The sequence below is a fragment of the Lynx rufus genome, unplaced genomic scaffold (assembly GCF_022079265.1).
Source record: "Lynx rufus isolate CCGP_SWC_20201006 ecotype Redwood Valley unplaced genomic scaffold, mLynRuf1.p SCAF_12, whole genome shotgun sequence".
Taxonomy (NCBI): Eukaryota; Metazoa; Chordata; class Mammalia; order Carnivora; family Felidae; genus Lynx; species Lynx rufus.
Window position 1 is genome coordinate 68,834,887 of NW_025814826.1, and position 18,374 is coordinate 68,853,260.

At 50.8% G+C, this 18,374-nt stretch overlaps 1 protein-coding gene across 6 annotated transcripts; it reads right to left on the reverse strand.

Annotated features, from left to right (window-relative positions):
- Positions 1-927: 927 nt before the first annotated feature.
- ZNF7 (zinc finger protein 7) lies at positions 928-16,897 on the reverse strand. 6 transcript variants are annotated; one of them, XM_047074367.1, is made up of 5 exons: positions 16,650-16,897; positions 14,939-14,981; positions 14,442-14,568; positions 9,247-9,363; positions 928-5,809 (listed from the first exon to the last, which is right to left on the reverse strand). In XM_047074367.1, the coding sequence occupies exons 2-5, from the start codon at positions 14,963-14,965 to the stop codon at positions 4,011-4,013; spliced, it is 2,070 nt and encodes a 689-aa protein (XP_046930323.1). In that variant the 5' UTR covers positions 14,966-14,981; positions 16,650-16,897; the 3' UTR covers positions 928-4,010. The 6 variants fall into 6 exon arrangements, with proteins under 6 accessions (XP_046930323.1, XP_046930322.1, XP_046930324.1 ...); XM_047074366.1 differs by lacking the exon at positions 16,650-16,897 and adding an exon at positions 16,339-16,605; XM_047074368.1 differs by lacking the exon at positions 16,650-16,897 and adding an exon at positions 15,832-16,309.
- Between the last annotated feature and the right edge of the window lie 1,477 nt (positions 16,898-18,374).

The window sequence follows — 18,374 nt, forward strand, 5'->3', positions numbered from 1 at the left end:
CTAACCACGCTGTCCCTCCCACAGCACCTGCAAGGTGGCCTTCCCTCCGTTTCCCACTGCTGCTCCGCAGAGCTGCTGCAGCAGGGGACGGCCGCAAGGGAATATTTCAGCTTTCCAGGTCACAAGGGTTGTTGGCTCTGCCAATGTTGCTTGCAAGCAGCCAGACGCTACGTAAATGAATGGGCACAATTACTTTCTTACTGGCACTGAAATTTTAATTTCATAGGTCACAAAATCATCTTGTTTTCAAGCATTTAAAAACCATTGTTAGTCTCTGGGGACATGCAAAACTAGGTGGCAGGTGGCTCTGCCATACCGCCCTCAACCCAGCCAGGCTGGGGTGGGTGGATCCTGTGTGCCCAAAGGACTCCCCTAGGCTACAGAGCAACTGTCTACCCTCATCTGTAGTCAGTCCTTACCACTCACAGGCCTTGAGGTCCACCTCTGTCTCCAGCCTGCACAAGGTCTTGTACAGAGAATGGACACTTGTACTTGGAAAAATTTCCCTTTTCCATTTTCTTGATCTTATTTAGATCTCTGTGAAGAGTTTTCAAAAACAGTCTCTACACTCAACATGCATGGGGCTTGAATCACGACCCCGACATCAAGAGCTGCATGCTCCACTGACTGAGCCAGCCAGGTGTCCCTCTGTGGAAACTCTTGAGGCTCGTGCATTTCCTCTTCTGACAGTGTCTAACATCCCAACCTCAAAGCTCCCCAAATGCAGCATTCATTCGTGCGACAAAATTTCCTAGGTTCTGAGTGCACGCCACGCACACTGTGTAAACTCACCTGGGCTCTGCACCCCCCACACCTTTGTGAAGCTTCCAGGAAGCTTGGTGGTTCCAATCCAATGTCATGAATCAAAGCTTAGCCTGATTGAGTAAAAAGTAGTTTCAAGTCAAAATTATGGGCTTATTGCTTCAAAAAAAAAAAAAAATCCAAGGTATTTTAATATCTACTCTGAAATAGAGTTCTGGGTATTCTTAAAAACGTTCACTGTTACATCTACTGAAGCCCATGTTGGAAAATACCTTTTAAAGTAGAACAGAATGCCCAAAACCTTGCACTATCCCACAGGCGGCCCTCCTCCACCCCCTCTGCCAAAGGGCCACCAGCTCACAGGACACGCACAGATGCTCTTCAAGGGCTCCAGGCATTTTAGGTGCTGAGGCAGCTTGATTTCACAAAGTCTTGCCGGGCAGGCCAGTGTCCCATGTCTCACGTGGATGCAGCTAAGGACTCCTCACCCTACACTTGTGCAGGGGAGGCTCTAGACTGGAATGTAAACTCTAGAGTGGTTTCTATCGAATTCCTGGTTGTATTGGGACATTTATATGAACAAACCGCACTGAGAGTTGAGAGGAAAAGTAATTCCTCAAAGGTTGGAGGGCATGAAGATTTTACCCAAGTTAACCAGGCAAGACCAGCAAGTGTGAACTTGGCCCTTGAATACAAGAGTGGGCAGAGCCAGCCTGCACACAAAAGGGCCAGCTCTGTTCCAATAAACTTTATTTGGTCACACTGAAATGTGATTTCAACATACTTTTCAAACGTCATAAAATAGTCATTTTTCCCATTTAAAAATGTAAAAACCCTTCTTAGCTTTTAGGCCTTTTAAGAGGTAAACTGAGGTACATTAAATTTTTGAAGAGTTTATGTTTGAACAAACACTGCCTGGAGCCAGGCAGGACCACACTGAGACATCAGGAGTGCTGTGCTGGCAGGAGAAAAGGGAGAGGTGTTTATAGACGCAGGAGCAAAACTGGGAAACTGTGTGACTGGTTATGGCTTAAGCAGGTGCCTTATTTGGGGAAATCTAGTTGACTGTGATTAGGTGTTCTTAAATTTCATTTTCTCAGATAGGAGTGCATTTACAGGAACGGACTCTGGCTTAGCTTCTGATCTGCTTGTGTAGTTCCCAAGGGATGAGAGTCACCCAGTCTAATGGCCTCGTACATATTTTCACAGGCTGCATAAACAGACGGCAAACTGCATTTTGCCCATATGCTATAATCTGTCAGCTCCTGATCTAGGACCATATCAATCCAAAGAGAGAATCCAGGTGAAGAAGACTTAGGTTGAATCCTCTGGCCCTTTTCGGCCGGCCTGTGGTTGCTGTTAGAAGACAGAAAGCACCATGCTATGCTCAGGCTGGAATCTGGAAGAGTTCATGTAACTTTCCACCCCTCTGTCCCATCATTACCCAGAAGTGGCAGAGACAGGTTTCCTTTCTGGGAATGGCACATTCAGTGACCAGACTGCCTTCCTAAGGCACGTGGGCCCACGAAAAGTCCCTGGTCCTCTGGCAATGACCCTCTTGGACACACTTCTGGGTGCAGTAGGTACAGGTGGAGAGGCGGTCACAGCCGCTGAAATGGGCACAATGATTTCATGGCGTCCTGACACCTGGGCTGGGAACACCACTTCCAAGGGGGCGGGTACAGGCCAGGGGGACAATCTTCACTCCTAGGACTAGCACTGTGGCCTAAGAACATATCACGCGTTGTGCCTGGCTGAGCAGCAGTGGGTGGCAACTGGGCTGACCTGCTGTGGGACCGAGATCCCTGTCCATGTTAGAAACACAAACACACAGACTTGACCATCCTGAACTCTGCTGTTCCTAATGCCAGAAAGTTGGGGAATTCCCAATGCAAACAGAGGGATCAGCCAGCCTGATTTTCACCTAATACAAATCCAGAACCTGCTGTTGGGCCATACCACACATGGCCATTGAGGCTGTGTCTCAAGGACCTACCCACAGGCTTAACCATACCAGGTGATGGTGACCCAAATCAAGTGTTGCAATAAATCCTGAAGTGACTGACCTGTGTCCCTCTGGGTTACCTTTCTGTATGTGGGAGAAATGGGCCTCTCCATTGGGACAAGGGGGAGGGGTCCCTGGCCCAAATTTCACCCCTCCGATAACTGTCAATGACACCAAAGATCGGCAGGTCTCGAGTGAGTGGTCGTGGATAGTAGCCAGTCTAAGACTTCTGGTCCCCTGGAACTTTTTCACAGTTGGCAGGGCCAGGACCCTGAGGGCGGGGCCACCATCAACACTGTTAGCCTCATTCTGCGGGTCCGCAGTCTGTCTCCACCTCCACCAGCATCCGGAAAAGGCAACGGGCTCACATGCGGCTTGCAGACCCTCCTGGTTCTGGCAGTTTGTGTGGCAGGAGCGGTTCTGGGGAGTCTGGTAAGCAGCCTGGCCTCCGGGTAGCTCCGCTGGGCTCACGTGAGCGGCTTCTGCAGTGCCGAGGCCAGGTCTGCCCTGGGTTCCGCTAGAGATGCTGGCTCGGGGTCTCAGTGTGGGAGCAGGGAGCTCTCCCACATTCGGTTCTTATGGTCACCCTGTAACGATGCTCAGATGAGCAGACAGACTCTGGATTTCATGGAGAACAGTGGCATCCAGAGTCACAGAGCAGGTCCCTGGGTGCAGGTGCTACTCCTGGAGTGCCTGCACTGATCCAAGCTCCTGTCTGAAGAGGCTGGTGCCAGGCCCTCTGGCTGTAGCCCCGGGTTGCTCCGATGGGGATGGAGTTGGAGGAAAAGGAGTCAGGTGACGAAGGCAGCTTCCTCTGGGCTTCCACTAGCACAAGCTAACTCATCCTTACTGCTGAAGCCAGTCTGAGGAACTGACTAAGAACTGCTAAGGGAAGACGCTTTGGGCAACTTCTCAGCTACTTGTCTGGCAGGGCTCATGGGCCTTTTCCCATGACACTTCCTCATCCGCGGGATGTGGCGTCTTTCTTCTGTGAGCTTGAAAGTCTACACATGTGCGCCCTGGCTTGAGGGACACGGGCTTTGCTGCGCGGGATGAGGTCACACGTTGCAGCAAAGATATATCCACTTTGTACGAATTCGGACATTTTCTTTCTTAAGGGAGCAATTCTGAATCTATCCCCACATTCTAAATTCTCGTCAGTATAAATGATCCCATATAAAATACGTTAAGGTTAAGGCTGCAGGTTTATTCACATTTATACACATTTATAAAGACAGGTGGTCTATCCCATGTGAATTTTCTGATGCTGAGTAAGCCGTGAGCTCCGATTAAAAGCTTTGCCACATTCGTTACATTTGTAAGGTTTCTCTCCAGTGTGAATTCTCTGATGAATGATTAGATGTGAGCGCCACCTGAATATTTTCTCACATTCGTTACATTTATGCAGTTTCTTTACAGTGCTGACTTTTCTACGGCTCACATGGGTAGAAGCTTCCAGGGTATTCCCATATTCGTGATACCACTGGGCACGAGTATGGATCCTCTGGTGCTCAATAAGATAGGAACTCCGGCTGAAGGCTTTCCCACACTCACTACATCCATACGGCTTCACTCCTGCATGAATTATCTGGTGTTGGAAAAGGGTTGAGTTTTGACTGAAGGCCTTCCCACATTCGGTACACTTATAGGGTCTCTCCCCAGTGTGGACCCTTTGATGTATTGTGAGCTGTGTGCTCATACTGAAAGCCTTTCCACATTCGACACACTCGTAGGGCTTCTCTCCCTTATGGATTCTCTGATGGTAAATGAGACTTGAACTCTGGCTGAAGGCTTTTCCACAGTCACTACACTCGTAGGGTTTCTCTCCAGTGTGAATTCTCTGGTGCTGAATTAGGTGTGAGCCCTGGACAAAGCCTTTCCCACACTCATCACACTTGAATGGTTTTTCTCCAGTGTGAGTTCTCTGGTGGCGAATAAGCCGTGAGCTACAACCAAAGGCTTTTGCACACTTGTTGCATTTATAAGGTTTCTCTCCAGTGTGGGTCAGCTGATGCTGACTAAGGCGAGACACCCACCTGAAGGCCTTCCCACACTCATCACACTTAAACGGTTTCTCTGTAGTGTGAATTCTCTGATGGGCAACGTGGCTGGGACTACCTGGGCTTCTTGGAAGTTGAGGCTTCTCCCCGGCATGCATCCGCTGGTGTTGAGCCAGGGTTGAGCTCTGGCTAAAGGCCTTCCCACACTCCTGGCACTGGTAGGGCCTCTCTCCAGTGTGGGTCCTCTGGTGTCTGACCAGCTGAGACTGTTGGCTGAAGGCCTTCCCACACTCCCGACAGCCATAGGGCCTCTCTCCCGTGTGGACCCTCTGGTGGTGGATGAGGCTGGAGCTCTGACCAAAGGCCTTTCCACACTCCTCACACCTGTAAGGCTTCTCTCCAGTATGAATTCTTTGATGCTGAATAAGTTTTGAGCTCAGACGAAAAGCTTTTCCACACTCAATGCATTTGAATGGCTTCTCTCCAGTGTGGATTCTCTGATGCTGATTAAGCTGCGAGCACAACCTGAAGACTTTCCCACATTCCTCACATTCATACGGTTTCTCTCCATGGCAGTTACTTCGAGGTTTCCCCTGCAAGCAATCAGGTAATTTTTTTTTACACTCTGGACATCTGTTAGGTTTCTTCGGTGTATTAACTTCCTGATGCAGAGCAATGTCCGGAGTCGATCTGAAACTCCTGCCACACATATCACATCTTCGGGATGTCCCTTCTGCAGCACCTCCCTTACTTTTGTCAGGGTGACAACCCAGTACGCCAATGCCCTCCGGCTCGCCATGTCCCTGGGCACCCTCCTTGGCGAAGGTCTTCCTGGGAGCCACAGTGCCAGTGTTCAAGCAGTTTTTCTGGAGGTGGGAGCTTGGCTTACTCTCTGACCAGACCTCAGAATCAGAGGTGCCTCTAAAGCCAGAACTCTGAGGAAAACCTTGTGGGGAGCTTCTGACCATGGCCACACGGGGTTCCGATTTTAGAGCATCCACGTCCTCACAGGCCTGCTCACTTGCCATCCCAACTGCAGAATCTGAAATAAACAGGAAATAAAATGGTTCTTATCCCCTGTGCTCAGAGAAAGGACAAAGACCAGGGGCAGTGGCGGAGGCTGCATCAGGCAAGGATACACCCACATGGAAAAACGCTACCAGAAGTCGGGCCTTGGACAGTTCTCAAGATTTAGCTTCGTTGACACTTTTACTTCATGCGTTCAACTACCGTGTGTTCCTGTGGGGGAGACACATCAGCAGAGGCTCGTCCCGTGGGGAACCGGTATGAGTGAAAATCCATAAGGAAGTTCTGGGCTGGGGAGCCTGGCAAGTGTGGCAAGAGGCAGGTTGGGCTTGAGGTGCCAGAGGCTCCTGGATCCAGAGGTGTGGTGAGGGGAGTTAACGGACAGGTTCCGAGGAAGATGAGGCTGGACAGCTGCCGTGGGGCACACCCTGGGTGAGCCTGAAGGGGGGTGGTACTGAGCAGGACCCCAGACCCGAATTTGGCTTCCTCCAGCTGCTGCTAAGCCACCTTCTCTGATACACACCTGACCGTGTACGTCAGCCCCATAGCTTCCAGGAGGCCACAACCGGTGGCCTATACTGCCTTCTCATTCCCTTGGGGTTCTGGTCAGTCCACTCACCCCTGACTGGCCCCCACGAGGCCTTCCTGACATCTGCCTTCCTCCTGGACTCTCCAAATAAGTGTCAGCCCCTCTCCTACTCGGCAGTCCCAGAGAGTACCCTTGCTAAACTCACACACCTCCTTGGTGTCTGTGATCACACCCAGGGTCATAACTAACATCACAACCAACTTCGTAACCAGTGCGATAACCGCTGTTATAACCAGTCCATTTCTACCCCACAGAAATATCCTCCAGGGGCCCAGTTCCAGGGTTCCTGGTGGCTCTTAATGTCAGTCCCCTCTCCAGCTCGGTGATCTGAAGTTCTCAGTCAGTCCTAGGGTGAGGAAGAGGCCATCACATACTGAGCATCTCCTGGGCATAAGGAACACTTAGTTCCTGGCCGTTCCTCAATTAGTCTTTGTGACAATCCAGTGAGGTCAGTGGTGAGTCAGAGAAGGAGCGTGTGGTTCCCCAGTCACACAGCTAATTACAGAATCAGGAATGAACCCAATTCTGTTCCCCCAACACATGCCCCTTCAACCTCTCTGTGCCCTTATGACACAGGGCATCTCCTACCTGGCCTCTGGGGCACAATCACCCAACCTTTCGACAGGGCAGGAGTGGCCATACGGTGCTGGCTCACTCAGTCCTCTGCCCAGGCCTCCCTCCACTCTGGAGATGAGAAAGTGGACACGCACTGCTCTCCTCTCCCTCCTGCTGGAAAACAAAGGCCCCCATGGACGCCAAGGAAGAGCACAGTGGAAACGTCCATAGTTGTGAGCCTAGAACCTCCCGCTGCACAGGAAGGAGAAAGATAATCCACGTGGTTCAGCAGCCACAAACCCACCCAACTCCTCTCTGGAGTCTGCCTCCATCTGGCTTTCTGCAACCAAGTCTATGAGAAGCCTCCTTACGCACCAGGCTTCCCCTCAGGCTCAGCTAGCCACATGGTCCTACGTCACACTTGTACCCAGCATGGCCCATTTTTACGTCACCCTACTTACTAGTGACACCTTCTCTGACAAAGACCCTCTCTTGACCAGCTCAGCCAGGCTCCTCTGAGCCTTTCTCGACCAGGCCTCATCCTTGGCCCGTAAGGACAAAAGACTAATGTCACTACTTACAGCTAAAGGTTTCCTCCCTAGGATGAGCCTAGCCCTCCTTAAGGTGTGTGCCTGAGAAAACTCAAGGCTGTCAGAACCATCTGTTTATTCCAGCCACACCTGAGGGACAGGTTGTCTCCCAACTTCTGTGGGAGGGCAAGACCCAAATGCCACAAACAGAGGTCAGCAAGCCCAGGTAGGTGTCAGAGGGTCCACTCCCTTCCGCTCTTGTCATCCATCACTTCCTGGCTCTAGCTGAACCCCACTCACCCCCTGCCTGCTCTGATCATGTCTGAACAAATGGAAGCCGAGTTCACTCACACTGGACTTTCTCCATTGCAATTTATTACTATGGATTAAGAAAAATCTATCCTCACCGTTTTAACTAGTGCCTCGCTGTGTGGATCTATGCATGACACTGCCCACGGGGCCCCTCGGGGACTCATAATTGAAGCCTAGAGTTCTCATCCTTCCCTAGAACTCGAAAGCCCTTCTCTGTAAGCTCTGAACAACCTGTGAGAGGATACAAGCACATGTTAAAAAACAGAGCCTCCTTCTGGAAGTGGTTTTCCCTCAGACAACAGATGTTGTCCCTGCAGGCTGACAGGCACTAAGGTCTCTTGTGCTGGGGACAAAGGTAGCTGTGGTGGTGGGTTAGGGGTGTGGCTCTGCAACCTGCTGCCGCTCTGGGCCATTCCTCAGTTACCTGCTGCACTAGCCAGGCACAGATAACATCTCTGGGTACTTACATTTTTCTGACACGCTCCACATGTTTTCATCTGTGAGGCTGTACTCTTGTCCTATGTCTCAGGCTTGTGACAAGTCTACATGTATCGTGGGGAGGTTTTCTTTGCTGCTGCCTCATCACCATAAAGACCATTTGCTGCGTACAAACCCATGGAACTACCCAATTCTGCCAGCTCCAGCTAGCTTTTCCGCCATGGTACCCTCTTTGAAATCTCTCCTCCACCTTGGAAATACTTAGTAGGAGCTGGGTTTTAACTGGGCTAGCCTACAGCTTTACCTCCTTCCCAGGAAGGATCAAAAAGGGGTCTAAGCAGGAAGGCAAGGCCAAGGAGGCTGGGGGCTGGGGTCAATGTTCCCAACACTCCTGCCCATACACTCATACCTCAGGACACGAACCTGCTGATGCCTCGATTTTGGCCGTGTGGCTTCCAGAATTGTGAGACAATTAACCTCTGTGGTTTTAAGCCTCAAGTTTGTGGTGCTTTGGTACAGCAGCCCTAGGACCCAACACAGCCCTGAAGCCTGATGTGAGAGGCTGGGGTCACCCAGGAGCCCAAGCAGTTCTGGAGGAGCTGCTGGCAGGTGGGAGGCAACTGTCTCAGGGATGACTGATGTTTGACTGAGAGGCTGCTCAGAGCCAAGCTTAGTGCTTCCCTTGGATCATTACCTTTGCACTTTGCTTAACAAGAACATCAGTAAAATTGGAAATTGAACCTATGCCTGAAAAGCAAACTCTGTTTTTGCTATAACACGTAAGAGTCTCATGTCCCTGCTTTTCTGTAGTTCAGTCTCTCCCAATACAACCCCACGACCAGGCGATAGTTCTGTCAACGGGCCCACCTGTGGCCCCGTGGTGCCCCCAGGCAGCCCGGCATGCCCTCTTGGCTGGTCCCTGCGGTCTGCCTTCAGCTTCCCACCCTCAACCCTTGCTGGGCATGGGTTCCCCGAACATCTCCTCACTCCTTTACCTGGAAACCTCTTTGCCACAGGCCTAAGCCTCACCTGTAAGGGAGGTCCTTGCCACCTCTCTCCCCTCGACTCCCTTCAGGTCAAGGACCCATGGCTCCTGCCCCTGCTCCAACCGGGAGATCAGCTCAGGCTTGAAGACCAGGAATCCTGCTGTGGGGATGGCAGAGAAGGGGACCATGTCAGCATGGCTGAGGGTACATCCCAGGGCCCAATGCTCTTGGTTTCCAGGAATTAAGAGGCAGGGGGCTGTTGGAACACAAGCAGAGCTTCCGCAGGGAACATCAGGGGGAGAGGGTCTGGACACAGTGGCCCTCTCTGTCCAGCTCCTCAAGCTGGACAATGAGAGATACCTGGACTCCCAGCCCATCCCCATCCACACCAGGGCCAGGATCCTCAGGGGATCTATCACCAAAGAATCTGCAAGGAACAGGCCAGGTCTAGCTTTAGGAGAAAGCAGCCAGGCACTGCCAGCACCTCCCTCAGCAGAGATGGCCTGTCCCTCAGTTCAGAGGGCAGGAACATTCCAGGAGATAGGAGTGGCCAAGAAGCAAGACAGAAACAACAAAAATAAGCCAACAAATGAATGGATTTTAATTCGGAGGGCGCTAAGCCCTGTGGTCAGGGTTTCCCTCCCCCAGGTTTCCGGCTGTGGGGGTGGGGAAGGGCAAGCAGAGAGACCCTGCAGGATAAAGGCCTCAGGTGCACATAGGACTCCATGCTCAGCAGGAAACGTGCTCTCTCGAAGAACATGTGGAATGTACAAAGAAAACAACTCTAGGCCAACTGTGAAGGGAGTCATGCCCACAGGACAATACAACACTGTGCCCCAACCCAAAATATAATTGGATGTGAAGGTTATGACAACACGGAGCTCAAAGCTATTAGGTACTTGGGGCGCCTGGATGGCTCAGTCGGTTAAGCATCTCCCTTCGGCTCAGGTCATCATCTCGCGGTTCATGGGTTCGAGCCCCACATCGGGCTCTGAGCTGACAGCTCGGAGCCTGGACCCTGCTTCGGATTCTGTGTTTCTCTCTCTCTCTCTCTCTGCCCCCCCCCCCACACCACACACACACACCACACACACACTCTCAAAAATAAACATTAAAAAACTAAAAACAAACAACTACTTGAAAACTAAATAATGAGGGGCGCCTGGGTGGCGCAGTCGGTTAAGCGTCCGACTTCAGCCAGGTCACGATCTCGCGGTCCGGGAGTTCGAGCCCCGCGTTGGGCTCTGGGCTGATGGCTCGGAGCCTGGAGCCTGTTTCCGATTCTGTGTCTCCCTCTCTCTCTGCCCCTCCCCCGTTCATGCTCTGTCTCTCTCTGTCCCAAAAATAAATAAACGTTGAAAAAAAAAAAAAAAAAAAGAAAACTAAATAATGAATTACTAAGTAGCAGCTCTATTTACTACAAAACTCATGGGATGAAGCTGAAGCAGTATTTGCAAATAAAAGTTCACATTTTTAAATACATTTATTATAGAAATGAGCACAGTGAAACGCAAACGAGATAAACGTTAAACTCAAGAAGTTGGGAACAAAACAGCACAGCAAACTCAAATAAATAAAAAGGAGAGAATAATAAAGGTGGGGTGGGATTCAATGAAATAGAGAACAAAGGCAACAACACTATCCCCCACCCCCAGAGAAAGATCAGCCAAACCAAAACCCGGTTCTCTGAAAAAACAAATACGACAGCTCTTGTGGCAAAATGATTGAGGTCAACACAGTGAAAAAATAAAATAAATAAGGAAAACAACTACACACGCAATGCAGACTAAAAATGAAAGAGTATCATGAACAAACAGATGCTAAAAAACTTGGAAATCTAAACGAACACATCACTTTACAGGAAAACTAAAAATGACAAAATCAGCACAAAAGGAAACTTGCAAACTTGACAGATATTATTCACTAAGAAACAAAACCAGGGGCGCCTGGGTGGCTGAGTCGGTTGGGCATCTGACTATGGCTCAGGTCATGATCTCACGGTCTGTGAGTTTGAGCCCCGCGTCGGGCTCTGTGCTGACAGCTCAGAGCTTGGAGCCTTCTTCACATTCTGTGTCTCCCTCTTTCTCTGCCCCTTCCCTGTCTCTCAAAAATCAATAAACATTAAAAAAAAGAAACAAACAAACAAAAACAAAACTAAAAGCAAAAAACACTAGCGCAAGACCTTCCTTTCCCAAGGGCCCAAGGCCCAGACAGTTTTACCGGTGAGTTTTACCAAACACTGTAATTCCACCTACATAAATTCTTCCAGAAATTAAAGACAGCAAAATGTGCCCAGTTCATCTTATGAAACTCATATGCCAAGGGCCATTTGCCAAAAAAATAGAAAAACAATTCACAAAAAGAAAACATATAGGGGCACCTGGATGGCTCAGTTAAGCAAATGACTTCAGCTCAGGTCATCATCTCACAGTTCATGAGTTCAAGCCCTGCGTCGGGCTCTGTGTTGACAGCTCAGAGCCTGGAGCCTGCTTCGGATTCTGTGTCTTCCTCTCTCTCTGCCTCTCCCCCGCTCATACTCTCTTTCTCTCTTCCTCAAAAAAAATTTTTTTTTAAACCTTTTTTAAATTAAAACACAAAAACAAACAAACAAACAAAAAACAAAAAAAAAAAAAACAGGGGTGCCTGGGTGGCTGAGTCAGTTAAACATCCAACCTCAGGTCAGATCATGATCTCACAGTCTGTGGGTTCAAGCCCTACATTGGGCTCTGTGCTGACAGCTTGAAGCCTGCTTCAGATTCTGTGTGTGTCTCTCTCTCTCTTTCCCTCACCCACTCATGCTCTGTCTGTCTCTCTCTCAAAAAATAAACATTAAAAAAAACCAAAACAACAAAAAACAATAAAAAGAAACATATTAAAAGTCAATTTTGCTCATGAACAGGGAAGCAAAAATCTGAAACATAATACTGCCTAGCTGAATCCAAAATAGTACTGAAATTTATATGTAAAATATAATTTAAGTAGAGTTTACTCCAGAAATACAAAACACGTTAATAAGATTTACTAGACTAATAAGGTGAAAAAATCATACAAACACTTCAATTGATGCAGAAAAAGAATTTGTTTACGATTATGATTAGCCAACTTCTGATGTTAATTAAATGTATTCCTTTTTTTTTAAAAAAAAAGGGGGGGTCTTTTTATTTAGTTATTTTTTAATTTATTTTTGAAGTAATCTCTACACCCAAGGTGGGCTGGAACTCACAGTCCCAAGATGAAGGAGATGCACGCTCCACAGACCAAGCCAGGTGCCCCTAGAAATCTTCCTTTTAGATTTTTTTCTATGTTTATTTATTTTTGAGAGAGAACACAAGCGGGGGAGGGGCAGAGAGAGAGACCAAGAATCCAAAGCACAAAGTTTGACATGGGGCTCAAACCCACGAACCGTTGAGATCATGACCTGAGCTGAAGTTGCACGTTCAACCGACTGAGCCCCCCAGGTGCCCTGAAGTATTCCCTTTAACACGAGGAACAAAGGGCGCCTGGGTGGTTCATCTGGTTGAGAGACCAACTCTTGATTTTGGCTCAGGTCATGATCCCAGGGCTGTGGGCTCGAGCCCCAAGTAGGGCTCCTTGTTGAGTATGGAGCCTGCCTAAGGTTCTCTCCCTCTCTCTCTCTCTCTCTCTCTCTCTCTCTCACTCTACCCCTCTTCCCGACTTGCACACGTTCGCTTTCTCTCAAATAAAAAAAATTAAATAAGGAACAAAACAGGCATATCCACATAAGTCCTGTCTGACACACCACTGTGGCTCTGGGCACAGCTAAAGGCCAGGACACTGGGGGCACCAAGGGGGAAACCACCACTGGTTCAGCTGCAGGTGACTCCTCCTAGAATACAGCACCAGAGCAGCAGGAAGTTCAACAAAGTTACCAAATACAAGCATTTTTGTAGAGCAGCTATACTCAGTTAAAAATATAGCAACATAAAAAAAGATACATTCACAAAGCAACCAAAAATAAAGCATCTAGAAGGGACCAGACCACTCTGGAGAAAATCTAATAACTTTCTAGAATTTTTTTTTTTTTAACATTTATTTATTTTTGAGACAGAGAGACAGAGCATGAACAGGGGAGGGGCAGAGAGAGAGGGAGACACAGAATCTGAAATGGGCTCCAGGCTCTGAGCTGTCAGCACAGAGCCCAACGCGGGGCTCGAACTCAGGGACCGTGAGATCATGACCTGAGCCGAAGTCGGACGTTTAACCGACCGAGCCACCCAGGCGCCCCTAAATTTCTAGAATTCTAATAAATTACAGAGAATAAATGGAGACACATTCCATGGTCTTGGGTGGGAACAGTTAATGAGGAAGAGATCAGTTCTTCTCTTGTTAGTTCTAGAAATTCAAAGCACTCCCAATAAAAATTCCAGTTCCAAGTATTGAATAACTCACTTACTATAAACTTATATGAAAGAATTACCTTATTACCCACGAGTAGATAAGCAAAGTTTTATGAAAGAATAAAAAGGGGAAGTTGTCTTACCAGGTATTAAGACACACTACGAGGCCAGCTCAGAAACACAGTCACACACATGAAAAAAGGTGGCTCCACAAATCAACGGAAGACAATGGGCTGCTTAGGCGGTGATACCAGGAAATGGCTCAGTGTATAAACAAAAATAAAGCAAGACTCCTACCTAACTCCAGACACAAACGTGGTGCCAAGATCTAAATAAGAAAGATAAAGTTCACAGGCGAACGTACAAACTGTCTCTATGACCTTGGAGAGGAAAGAACTTTTAAATAAAATTTCAAAGATACAACCCATAAGGCAAAAACTAATGGATTTGATTCATTAAAATCTGACCTCACAAAGTTAACAAACACAGGGACACCCGATTCAGTTAAGTACCTGACTTTGGCTCAGGTCATGATCTCATGGTTCGTGAGTTTCAGCCCCACGTGGGGCTCTGTTCTGACAGCTCAGAGCCTGGAGCCTGTTTCAGATTCTGTCTCCCTCTCTCTTTGCCCCTCCCCTGCTTGCATTCTCTCGCTTTCTCAAAAATAAGCATTAAAATTTTTTTTTTAAAAAGTTAACAAACACAAGAGAACGGGAAAAGTTATTTACAACGCACAAAACTCACCACAACACCTCCCAGGGTCAGCTCTTGACCCACAAAGACCCACGGCCGGCCCCCATAACCACAGCCCTGACAAGGGCCTGGCTAGGTGGGTGCTGACCAATGATGCAGGGGGAGGGGTCCCAAGATGCAGCCTCACCTAGTCCAGCCACACTGCTGTGGTTCTCCAGCATTACTTCCTTGTAGAGGGCCCTCTGGCCAGGGTCCAGACACTGCCACTCCTCCCTCGAGAAGTGCACGGCCACATCACCGAACGTCACAGCCTCCTGAAAAAACATACACCAGCACCCCAGGGAAACCTGGGTGCCAGCCCCATCCTGGCTCCACCTCATGGTGTGTCTCAGCCACATGTACCACAGGGCTGGGCAAGACAGTCACCAAGCCCCTTTGGCTCTAAAATCAAGGGGAGTGGCAGTATGAAGGAGGGGGAAGGAGCCAGACCTACAAACCTCCCCCCACAAGAGCCTCAGATGGGCCCCAGTCTGGGCAGAGGATGGGCTTGCCTGAGCTTGGGAATGGCCACAAGGGGCCAATGGAGGGTCTAGGCCAAGGCCCAGTGGGCAGGGTGGGTTCTCAGAAGAAAAGGTAGGGGCCCTCACAGAGCAAGTGAGGGAACGGAGGCAGTCACACTCCTACCATGAGGCTCGGTGGGTGGGCATCCATGTGTCCTGGATGAGACCTGTTGGCAGTTATGAAAGGATCAGAGGTCAGGGTACTGGAGGACCCCTAGCCCTGACTTCCAGGCTAACTGAGAGGGTACTGTGTTCTCCAATCCTTTACCTTTAACCCCAGATGTTCATTAGCAAGGACATAAGGTGGAACCAACATAACCACAGCACTTAAGTATCTTCCCCCACTCCCCACCAAAGCTTCATCTTTCAGAGTGTGTGGTGTGTGGGAATCACTCCAGACACAGAAGGGGTGGTTGCCACACGTGGTAAGTGCTAGACTAAGCAATGGGGATGTAGCAGCGCACAACGCTTGAGAACTTTCCCATCATGAAGCACAGTCTAAAGGGTTAACGATACAAACACAACATCACAACCATGACCATGCCCCAGTGCAAGAAAACTCCGAAAGCATTTAAACTAGGAAACTCTGGTTTAATGATGAGTCACTTCCCAGGGGAGCTAACTAGGCCAAGAGGATGGAGGTAGGGAGGGCGCTAAAGGCAGCAGGGAAGGCATGTGCAAAGGGAGTGAAGCAAAATAGACTGGGCAGAATGAGTCCATGGAGCTGTTCACAAGCAGCAAGGGGAAGTGGTGGTGTGACTGGAGGATGACGCCAGAACAGTGGATTACCGTAGGAAAAGGAACGGATTCAGAATCCCCGCCCCCCCCCCCCCCCCGCCCCAGCAATCTACATAAACTTGGCCCCAATCCCAGGCATTCCCCTAGGCAGTCTGAATGAGAAGTGGGCTTCCTATGGGAGCTTCTGGCTCAGAAAGTGGCGTGTGGGCGGAAGCTCCAGGCCGTGGGCATAGTGAAGCTGACCCAGGCAGTAGTGAGCACTGTCGGGTGGGCCCCCACCTGCGACGGGCCAAGAGTGAATCTGGAAGCGCTGGATCCCAGGTTCCCAGTAGAAACGGGCAGGCCCTGAGAAGGGAAACACCCCACCCTACCCTAGGCACAGCCCTTTTTTTTTTACCACTGTCCCACGGGCAGTAAATGAGGGGAAAAGGCGACTTGAGAAGCTGTAGTTATGCAGAAAGGAGAATCAGGGATCCCCTCTCGAGCAGGCCTACACCTGGTGGGAGGCCGCGGGTGGATCCCGCGCCGGGCCTGCAGGCCTCGCCCAAATGCCTCCTGCCTCCGCGGGCCAAGGCGGCCGCAGTTCGACCACCTCCCACGCCAGGCGCCCATGGCCTCCCCAAGCCGCTCGCGACATCCGCGCTTCCCAGCGGGGAGGCAGGGGATCGCCGGGCCCGCAGTGCCGGAGGCGAGAGGACGCGGGGGTCGGCCGGTTGCCACTCCGTCCGAGGGCGATGAGCACGTAACGTGCCGCAACCCGAGTCCGCGCCGGACGCGCCCACTCACCCTCCCCGTGGGCCGCCCGAGCCTCGAAACGCGGGACAAAACCGGAAACGGGCCTCGGGCTCACGCTCCCTCTTCTTCTCACAGACTTCCGGGCATTCTGGGCGGCTCGGAGGCTCGGCCGTCTCGATGGTTCCCAGCCGCCCCGCCCCGGCGCTGGGGAAGGGGCGGGGCTGGGGTCAAGGGAGGGGCGGGGCTGGGGTCAAGGGAGGGGTGGGCCCGCGGAAGGTGGCCGACGTGCAGGCCAAAGGGCGGAGGGGGTCCTGGCGAAGCGGGTGGAGAGCCTGAGGTGGCCCGGGCCCGGCCCCGCCTACCTCTTATCACCTCGGGGACGCTGGACCCCGCACCAGATCTGTGCCCGGGCTTTTCTACAGAAGGCAGCTCCCGCTGGGCACGGTCCAGGCACCGGGCAACGGAGACGCCCCGACCACGGGCGAAGTGGGCACGGGGGAGCGGCTAGCTTGGGAGGAGGGCAGAGGAGCCGAGTGGAGACAGCAGGTATTGTCTGGGTGGTTGGGGCACGTGGTCCAGGCCGCGGACACCGCTGAAGCTGGGCGGGAGGCGCAGGGCACCTAAAGCGGAAGAATGCGCCCCGGAGGCGGGAAGGGCGGGGCAGAGAATGCGCAGAACTTTTTCGGTAGAAGAGACCTAGCACTCGACTCGTCGACGACCCAAATATCGGGGTCCCTGACAGCCGCGGTGAAATCTGGCGCAAACCCTACGGGAGGAGATGGACCGAATCAGCCCCCCGCCCCGACTCCGAGGGGAGGTACTAGGGAAAAGCGGGCCTTGCGGGGTTCTCCGGCGAGATCAGCTCCTTTCCCGAGCCTCTCGGTCCTAGCGCTCACAGCCTGCAACACCGCCGCTCCTAACTCAACTCTACCAGTCCCACATCCTCTCTGGTTACGCACAGGGAGCATCTGTGCAAATGATGAATAAACGAGTGAATAGAGAACTGGGAAGGACAGGGAACATACCTGCTTCCCAGCCGCCCTCCAGGTCCTAATTCCCAACCAAGGCGCTTCCAGAAAGAAACCCGGTGCGCTGAGCACACTTCTGGTCCCACCTACTGGGAGCCTTCCAACTGGAGTCTTCACACAGCAGCATCGAAAGCTGGGGGAGTCCTGGCCCTAGGCTAGCCTGTTCTAGGTAGATGGGTAGGGTCATTCCCAAGATGACTCAAAGAGCAAGAAGGGGAGGCAAAGACCCTTAGGATAGAGCTGTTTCAGCCAGCACGAGAGCCTGGTCCAGAGCACCCACCCACCCCACACCTGGGCGGTGTTGGGGGTGCAGATACCAGGGTGCTAAGGCCCTACAGGTGCTGCTGGGGTGGGGGCGGGGCAGCAGTGATGGGGATTTCTTTTATCCATTGCAGGCCATTCCAGGACCTCCATGCCCCAGTCCCACAATCCTCACTGAACCTTGGGCCCAATGAGCAAACAAACCAACTGTTCATGGCCAGAGGCCTAAACACTATGAATGGTCAGTGTGTCCCTTCTCTGAGCCAGCCCAGATTGCTTTCCAGCTATTTCCAGCCTGGGAATAGGATTCCACATCATAAATGTAACTAGGGAAAAAGTCGTTACCTTAATCACTTACAAGAAGATGTGTTTCTAAGGACTTTTTCTGTATCCTAGTAGGTAGCCCAGAGCAATAATACTTTCAACAAACTGGAACAGAGCTTCTCCACAGGCCATCCTTGGGCACTCAGGAGTCTCATGATATACTACAATATACCTAGGGCTTGTTTTAGTCTGGTATGGTAAGACATGCAGACTTGGAAATGATTGTCATGAAGGAAGATAATTATACTGTTTCCCTAGAAGGCAGGGTACAACATGAAGGGCCACACTGGGAAGCACCAGCATAGGTCAGGAGGCAGGAGAGAGGGAGGGTACAGTGTGGCCCAGAGCCTTTATTGGGGTTTCTGCAGGAAGGAATGGGCAATGCAGGGCAGGTACACTAAGTAAAATTAGGGTCAGATAGTTTGAATAATTTCAGCAAGCTCCAGGGTAGAAATGTGATTTCTAATTGATAAG